The 9,293-nt window shown below is 47.5% G+C and overlaps 1 protein-coding gene across 1 annotated transcript; it reads right to left on the bottom strand.

Annotated features, from left to right (window-relative positions):
- Positions 1 to 1,314: 1,314 nt before the first annotated feature.
- On the bottom strand, positions 1,315 to 8,904 carry LOC142907630 (uncharacterized). Its single transcript, XM_076057186.1, has 3 exons — positions 7,939 to 8,904; positions 5,980 to 6,040; positions 1,315 to 4,308 (listed from the first exon to the last, which is right to left on the bottom strand). Exons 1-3 carry the CDS (start codon positions 8,128 to 8,130, stop codon positions 2,900 to 2,902), a joined length of 1,662 nt encoding a protein of 553 aa, XP_075913301.1. The 5' UTR covers positions 8,131 to 8,904; the 3' UTR covers positions 1,315 to 2,899.
- Positions 8,905 to 9,293: the final 389 nt, after the last annotated feature.

Here is a 9,293-nt window from a genome sequence, read left to right as displayed (position 1 = left end):
TGTAGCCAGAACAACTTAGAGCTAAATGCTCTAAAGACAGTTGAGATGGTTGTGGACTTCAGGAAGAATACAGCACCACTCACCCCCATCACCCTGTTAGACTCCCCAGTCAAAATTGTAGAGTCCTTCCGCTTCCTGGGCACTATTCTCTCCCGGGACCTCAAGTGGGAATTGAACATCAGTTCCCTCACCAAGAAAGCTCAACAGAGGATGTACTTTCTACGGCAGCTGAAGAAATTCAACCTGCCAAAGACAATGATGGTGCAATTCTATACAGCGATCATTGAATCCATCCTCACCTCCTCCATAACCGTCTGGTACGCTGCTGCCACTGCCAAGGACAAGAGCAGACTGCAGCGTATCATCCACACTGCTGAGAAGGTAATTGCCTGCAATCTACCAACCCTCGAGGACCTGCACACGACAAGGTCCATGAGGCGAGCAAGGAAGATTATGGCCGATTTCTCCCACCCTGGACACTCTCTGTTTCAGCTACTCCCCTCCGGCAGAAGGCTTCGGTCCATCAGGACCAAAACGTCACGCCATAAAAACAGTTTCTTCCCATCTGCTGCTGGCCTGTTAAACAAGGCCAAGGGCTAACATTGTTTTTAACATTTGATCTACATAACGACACCTTGTCGATATTAACTATGTTACCCTATTTGTATTTTTTTATTTTTAAATTATATCTTAAAGCTATTTTATATTCGATATTCATTTAATTTTATATACTTCAGCCCCTTGGTGTTAGACTTTTAACCCTTATTATAGCAAGACTTGTTTAAAACTTATTTAAGATTTTAGATTCCTCTATGTTGAATGTATGCACCATCCTGCCAAAGTAAATTCCGTGTCGGTGTGAACTTACATGGCGAATAAAACCCTTTCTGATTCTGTTATGGAGTGACTCATGATGCCAAGCTATGGCTGCAAAGTTTGGTCGTACGTGTTTATGTATATCGTTAATTGTTAAATTTTAATCAAAGTTCCTATGATCACTGTTACATTGTTTTTATAGCTTTATTTTGGTGATTTCGAAAACTTTTGCTTTAGTCATATTTGTTTGTTGAAGTACAGAGTTAGACTGATAACTTTAATCTAAATTGTCTTATGGTTGTTATTGTTTGACTTGCATCCCACTCGGATTTTTGCACACAGCATTGATATGCGGTGCTTTTTCCGGATTTTTCTGTTGCGCGTAGTCAATTTAAGATGTTTCTTGTTCATGTTTTTGTTTGTTGCGGTTGCACCCGATTCAAGAGCCGAATGGCTCACAGGGCTATACCTAATAAATAAACTGAGCTGAACTGAACATACATACACTTATCGTATTTTTTATGCCGAATGAATGATTATTTCGTGAGGTTACAAGCAAGGCAGCACTGTTGAAACACACACTCGCACAAACGAAATTTATGACTAAAATAACGAAAAGGTGAAAATACAACAAAAGGAATTCTTCTGCAAGACTCCAGAACTGCATTCGAAGAAACTTTGGGCTAATTTTAATAACACTTTTCAAACTTTAAAGTTACGCGACTATACAGTGGAGACGCCTGGGAAGGGCAAGGCAGTGGTGGTGCCAAGTTATTCATCAGCTGTGGCACAGCAAGCCAGACCCCCCGAAGGCCAACGTCTCTTAGCATTCTCAACGAGCCGTGGTCGTAAAACATGTGCTCAACACAAAAGGTATCCATCAATTAATTTTTAGTTATTAACGAATGTTCAGGTTTTATGACGCAATTTTCGATTCACGGAATTGAAATATCGACGTGTTTTTTTATTTCCGAAACTTCACCTCTAGCGTGAGATTGTCAAAGCCAACAGGGAAGGCAACCCCATCAATCGGCAGACAGGGTAACGGTTATCCCCCCTGCAGTGCCAACAGCAGGAACGACATGCTTCTCCGGTGATTTCAACGTGGTGAGTTCCATGAACATGTTAATAATGTTTGTTTTAAACTTATTCATTCATCCGTTTTAATGTTATTTTTGTATTGCAAAAAAAGTCACATTAGGTGTATTATTTTTTTCGGGTTAGGCAGAAGATTGGGATGACTGACCAAAACAACGCATATCCCTATTTTTTATTATAATAAATATTAAAGTAATGGGAAATAGCCATTCACATTGACGCAATTTAGTTTTAACCCATGCATGTTTTTGTGTTGTTGAAAAAAACGCATCACCTTTCATAAAAACCGCGGGATAAATGTGTTGTCGATAATAATACCTGTGTTGATAATAATACCTGTGTTGATGAAAACCCGCCATCGTCCAGTGTAAGATGACATCGATGGTGTAAGAAAAATACATTTGCTACGCGTACTGCACACCCACTCTCTCTCTCTCTACAGACTGTGGTCATCACGGGTAAGGGAACGACCCCTACCTGGTGAACAGATTCCACATTACGGCAGTTGGAATCGCTTTGTTAATATTCTCATCGGCATCGAATAGCAGGGCTGTCCACCACATAAACACGCAGCCGTCAACGGAAATTCCAATTCGCTTGTTTAATTGTCGCTGCTCCTGCTGCTTTCGAGTAAGTAAAAAAAAGGCTGATGAACCATACACCAGATTAACAACAACTAAAACATTCACGACATACACACCCCCTGCCTTGGAGAAAAAAGTGTCTTGCTCAAAACCAATACGGATGTAATAATAATCTTAACCATCGAACAAACGCAGTTTAGCATGCGGCGTACGACAAGCAAAATAATTATTCTTCTGAGTGGAGTTGGGGCAACTACGAATGTGGGAAAAATCCGGTTCGATTCCTGGCCTGGGCTCGTGTCACAGTGGGGGTGAGTGATCTACCCAAACCGGAGCTCTGCTCCTCCCCTAGGTGGACTCGACCTTAAAAAAAACACCAAGAGGAGGAGGTGGAGGACGACTCACAGGCAGGGCGAGCTGAGGGAGCGGTGCACGGGAGTCTGGCCCAGCACGGTGACTTTTGCCACAAGGTAAACCACTTCACTGCCACCACCACGACCACCACTGCCATGACCACCACCGCCACCATCACAGCCGCCACCACCGCCACCACAACCACCACCACCACAGGCAGCACCGCCACGAACGCCACGACCACCACCATGGCCACGACCACAGCCACCGCCACGACCACCACCGTCGCCACGGTCATGCCTACATGTGGACCGCTCCACACGCGCCAGCACGGTTTGCGTGGCTCCGGTCCTGGTGCCGTCCTGATGCACGTACACCTCATGCACGCAGCGCCACGCTCGCCCCTCACGCCGCTGCTGCCACTGTTGCCCGCCGCCAGCCGGCAACAGCACCCGGGCCAGAGCGTCGATGGAATACCCCTGCTGCTGTGTCTCAGCGTCAAATAAATGCTGCTGAGCTTGTTCCTGCGCTCCATTGTCCGGGGAATACGGCCCAGCCTCTGTGTTCACGATCGAGTACCGTTGCTGCTGCTGCTGCGCGTCAGTGCCAGAGGCATACTGGCGAGCCTCAGTGTTCCCAAGTGAGTACTGTTGCTCCTGTGCGCCACTGTCCATTGAGTACCACTGATTCTGTGCGTTGGGGTCGAAGATATATTTCCGTTCCTCTTTGTTTTCGATTGAGTGCTCGTGCTGCTCCTGTGTATCAGCGTCAGAGACATACTGCCCAGCCACTGTGTTCTCATTTGAATAGCCGTGCTGCTCCTCTGCGTCAGTGTCAACTGAGTGCCGGTACTGCTGCCGACGTCCGTCAGTGTCAACTGAGTGCCGGCACTGCTGCTCCCGTGCGTCAGTGTCAACTGAGTACTGGTACTGCTGCTCCCGTGCGTCAGTGTCAGCTGAGTGCCGGCACCGCTGCTCCCGTGTGTCAGTGTCAACTGAGTACTGGTACTGCTGCTCCCGTGTGCCAGTGTCAACTGTATGCCGGTACTGCTGCTCCCGTGTGCCAGTGTCAACTGAGTGCCGGCACTGCTGCCCCCGTGCGTCAGTGTCAGCTGTGTGCCGGCACCGCTGCCCCCGTGCGCTATTGTCAATGAGACTCTGCCGCGCCCTCCTATCATTGTGAGTGAGGCGCTGTTGCTGCCGCTGCTGCACCCGAGCGCTGGTGTCGCTAACGAGCCGATGCTCTGGCTGCTCCGGCTGCTCTGGCTGCTGCTCGCCCGGCTGGTTCCCGCAGCTGGGCGGGCAGCCCCTGTTGCAGTCCCTGCTGTAGCCCCTGCTCCTGCTGCTGCTGCCGCTGCTCTGCATGGCGCTCTGCTGCAGCGCCGCGCCACGGCTCCCCAGCTGGGTGTGAGGGCACAGCAAGACCATGGCTCCGGTGGCTCCCTCCTCACGCTCATCTGGGCCATTGAGAGCGGGCGCCAGCATCGTTAGTGTGAAACCTCCTTCACCACCACCACCACCAACAAGAACAACAGCAAAAACACCACCACCAACAAAGAAAAATACAAAGATCCCCCGTATAGACTTAAGATACTGTTGGGGCAAGTGCTGTTAGCGAGCACCTATGAAGGCCGGCATGGCACACGAGGAGGTGGGTGGCTAGCACTACCCCTGGCCGCGTTTGTCTTCTCAGTGGTGATGTTTACACACTGCACCAGGTACTCATTTGAGGCTGAGTCAATCTAGGGGAAGCCCAAGACCGGTTAAGATAATCGTAACTGGTGTTGGCCGTGAGTGGGAATTGAACTCGGGTCACCAGGTTGATAGCGCAGCACGCTAACCGCTACACTAACACTCCAACACCACGACCGACAACAACAACCGCCATTCGCCACTAAGTGGTGGTAACGTTACCATGGCGCCTGTGCCAGGCTAGGTGCACTCGGAGGCCATCACGTGAAGTGTCAAAGGCTCGCTGCTGGCAAGAGATCATGGGACATACCCAGCAGATGCCATGGGTTGACTGACTGAGATGACTGTAAGATGCACCACCTGTACCCCCTTCTGTGCCAACTCGTTGCGTTTTATCAGCCTGGTGCTCGGCTCGTTGTTGTGAGCATTGCTCCTCTGCCCTCCGCTGTTGTTGTAGTGCGACTGCCTCCAACTGCCCAGTCGCCTCAAAGTACATCTAGCCTGGCACTGTTCAGTAGCGTCCTTTACGAGTCTCCTGCTCCAATAGAGACCGATTTTGACACCGCTGGTATCGGTCATCGGCAAGTCCACCCAGCTCCACATCCTCCTGTACCGCATCAGCTCCATCTCTTCTCCATCACCACTTCCGTCACCACCATCATCACAGCGTCGCCATTGTTATTATAAAGGTGTCAGTCCAGTGTAGCTGCACCACAAGGGGCTCCAGAACCGATGTTAATGACTGCTACCAAAGACCAAGAGGTCAATGCAAAGCGACATAACCAGGGCAGTAGCTGGATTCATGCATCTATTGGGCCATTTTTGCCAGTATCAAAATGATAATAAAACATGAATCCACCTTTTTCCTTTCTGGCAATAATACAGGAGGAGCCGTTAAGATATATTAAACCCCAAATAGACACTGCCTATTATCGCAAGGAATCATAACGTCTCCATTAACCAACACATCATGCTTATGGTAAAACATGCAATACAAACATGCTTCGATGATAATGATGTATGCATTAGCTTCGAAACTGATTGGCTTACACCAGTGTGCATGTTTTATCACAAGCGTGATGTGTAGTTAATGCAGACTTGATGACGGTGGTGAGATGTTAACTACCTCGACCGGTATGCAGGAGGTTGTGGGTTCGATCCTGATCTTAATAACTCGCCAGACCCTACTGCACATCTGTGAAAAAATATTTTGTAGCTCTATAAACTAAACAACTTGGTACTTTAGCAGATAAGGCCCTATTGGGCTACGTAGCTCTTTTTCAGAAGCCCACCTGACCATCGCACGTAATGATAGCTCAAGGAAGTGGCCGATCATCCGGTGGACATTTATAGCAGCAGACAAATACTCGCAACACAGTCTCAAACACAGATTTTAATTCTGGGCGTGCAGAGAAGGTAGACGGTGGGCCACTCACCACTGCAACTCGCCGGCAAATCCATCTGTGCGGCACTCCTCCCGTTCACGGACCTCATGCTCTGCAAAGGGAGCGTTTACACGGGGGGGGGGGGGGGGGGAGGGGGAAGCGAGAGGTTGGAGGTTGGCCCGGCTCCTAAGGAGCCAGCGTTTACACTTCTTTAGTGCCGTACGTAGCCAACCGTGCTAATCTTAGGTGGGCGTTGTAACAGCGTGCATTGTAACGGTGCACATTCCACGTTATAATGTGCGCATTCTATATACTCGTTGGTCATTGACGGCAATGATGGTCGCTCCCCTGTGATGTGGCGGTATAAACGATCCATGGTTATAATGGTGCACGTTGCGTGTTATAACAGGTACTTTCCGGGTTATAACCGGGTGTGCACCGGAGCATAATAACGCACGTTTCCGCGTTATAACGATGCACGTTCCAGGTTATAACGGTGCACGTTCCGCGTTGTGCAAGCAGTGTTCGCGAATGGAAGAACCGCGTTGCAGAGAAAATGCGTTCTAGCGTGAACACCGCCACACGTTAAGCGAGGACTTGCCATAGTGTGGTGCACTGTGCTGCCTGATTGTATTGTGTGCTGTATTGTGTGCTGCGGTGGCTAGGAGACGTTATCTCCCTCGCTTCGCATACAGGAGGTAGTGGGTTCGATCCTGACACTGACTTCTGCTGTATATTTGGAGTTTGCGTGTTCTCCCCGGGTTCTCGAGTTTTTCCCCTCCACATTTAGGATCAATACCACACGTTGAATTGAATTGGCTGCTATTAATTTCCACACAATGAATAGCCACCTGGTTGAACTATCATTTGTGGCCAGGTTGCCTCTAAAAAGAGCTACATAGCTCAGTGGGCCTTACCTCGGAAAATAAAAATAGTTAAATTGATCCTATGGGTCTCTATATTAGTCTATGGGTCTCCATGTCAGTACAACCTCACCGAGAGCCTCATCACTAAGCCACAGCCTGGAGATCTAGAGCTACGTCATCGACACTAACCCACAGCCTCCTCCTTCATATGGCTGGTGTTGATATCGAGCAAACAACCATAGATTTTACATTGAGATGGTCGAGCATCAGGAGTGAGTGGAGCGTATTGGGGAATTATTTCTTCGTGAATTTGGGCATCATTTATTTGTGAATCGGGGAATTGTTTATTTGTGAATTGGGGCATTATTTATTGGTGAATTGGGAAACTATTTATATGTGAATCGGGTGGATGGCTGCGGTATATCTTGCTTTATATTTGGAGTCTCTCTCCCCGTAGTCGCGTGGATTTTTCTCCGGGTCCTCCGGTTTTTCCTTCCACATTTAGAAACAACAACACGTGAGTATTTGGCTGCTATAAATTTCCACATGATGATAAGCCACTTCGTTGAGCTGTCATTTGTGATGGCCAGGTCGCTTCTGAAAAGGAGCTACACAGCTCAGTGGGCCTTACCTGGTAAAATAAAGAATAGTAGAAGAGAGTATATATTTGTGAATCTGGCATTATTTAAGTTTGTGTTTGTTGAGTGTTGCAACGTTGCCTCCTTATCGTTCGTATGGGGCGTTGCTGTGCCACGTCGTTGTGCAACACCATGGATTTTTTTCTCCCTCCACATTTAGAAACGTGCATTGAGATTATTTAGATTATTTTGGTGCTATTAATGTCCAATTGATGGACCACTTTGTTAAGCTATGATTTGTGGCCAGGTTGCTTCTGAAAAATAAGTTAATACTTCATTGGTAGGTTGCTTATGGTAGAATGGGGATGGTTTAGTTGTATTTGTAATGTGTTTGAGTGACTTGTTTACCCTTCTTGTACTTTGCACTCCGTTTGTGTGTTGTGTTTGTTGTTGTAACGTTCTTACCCTGTGCCCCTACTGGACATCTGTGAAAAATAGCTTTATAGCTCATCCGATTCATCCTGCAGTATAAATAATTATTTAAATTATAATACTGCCGCACTCACCGTCACCACGACGCGGATCACAGCGGTCACCAGCAGCATCAGTGGCAGCAGCAGCAGCAGAATCAGCGCCCTCGACGTCAGCAGCTGCTCCAGCACACAGTCACCGCCAATGCCACCGCGGCCAAGGCCCTCGCCAGCTGTAGCTCCGACCTCTCCTCCGCCGGCTTCACCTCCTTGCTGCTCCATGCCCATCTCTTGCTCTGCGCCCTTCTCTCACCACAATGGGGAGGGGATGTGGCAGGGGAGGTGGAGGGAAGGGCATCACAACTGAGCTGGGCTCACGAGCGTGTGGGCAGCTACGGCTGGTCGCTGGAAAGCTGATGGCCGTTTACTGGGGGGGGGGGGGCGATAAAAAAAGATGAACTGTTTTTCACAACAAGGCTTTTCCGCTACATCAGGGGGTGTCCATACAAAGCCAACCGTGGTAATCAGAGGTGTGGGGGAAGAACAACAAACTATGGATCTCTGTGAGTCTGTCGTTCTCTGTGCGAGTCCAAATTGGTATACAGTGTCTAATCAGCATGCTTGAATCAGCGCTGGTGAATTGCCAGATGTTAAAGGCAAGGAACTTCTCTTTAAGAGAGGAGTTCTTTAGGAGATTGGGATATTTATTAAATTCCTATTATGAAACGTTGGCTTCTTGTGAGTTTATGTGGGGGCGAGGTGTTAACTATCTCGCTTGGTATACAGGAGGTCAGGGGTTCGATCCCAACTCTGAAGCCTGCTGTATATTTGGAGTTTGCGGTGTCTTTTTTCCTGTGGTCGTGTGTATTTTTCTCCATTATCCTCCAGTTTTTTTCACATTTAGAATCAACGTCACGCATTCAGAGTATTTGGCTGCTGCTATAAATGTCCACATTTGTGATTGCCAGGTCACATCTGAAAAAGAGCTACATAGCTGTGTGTGCCTTACCTCCTTCTACACCAAGGTCCCGAACTGTTATAGCCTCACATCATCTTCTTTGGTTCTTTCGGTAAAGTCACGTAGAATGAGAATAAAATAATCAAATAAAACAATTCTACGTGACTTTACCGAAAGAACCAAAGAAGATGAATCCTTGCAATCACGAAAGCTTTAAATCGAAAAGCATCACACTTTACACTACTATACACGATACTATACACTACTATATACTGCAATACTATACACTAGACTACTATATTCAGTGAGGGAAAAAAGTATTTGATCCCCTGCTGATTTTGTACGTTTGACCACTGACGAAGAAATGATCAGTCTATAATTGTAATGGTAGGTTTATTTGAACAGTGAGAGACAGAATAACAACAACAAAATCCAGAAAAAACGCATGTCAAAAATGTTATATATTGATTTGCATTTTAATGAGGGAAATACG

This window comes from Petromyzon marinus, chromosome 80 (assembly GCF_048934315.1).
Source record: "Petromyzon marinus isolate PM22_M1 ecotype Great Lakes invasive population chromosome 80, UKy_Petmar_22M1.pri1.0, whole genome shotgun sequence".
In the NCBI taxonomy this organism is placed as follows: domain Eukaryota; kingdom Metazoa; phylum Chordata; class Hyperoartia; order Petromyzontiformes; family Petromyzontidae; genus Petromyzon; species Petromyzon marinus.
Note: the sequence above shows the minus strand (reverse complement) of the source record. Positions and strands in the feature narration are given on the sequence as shown.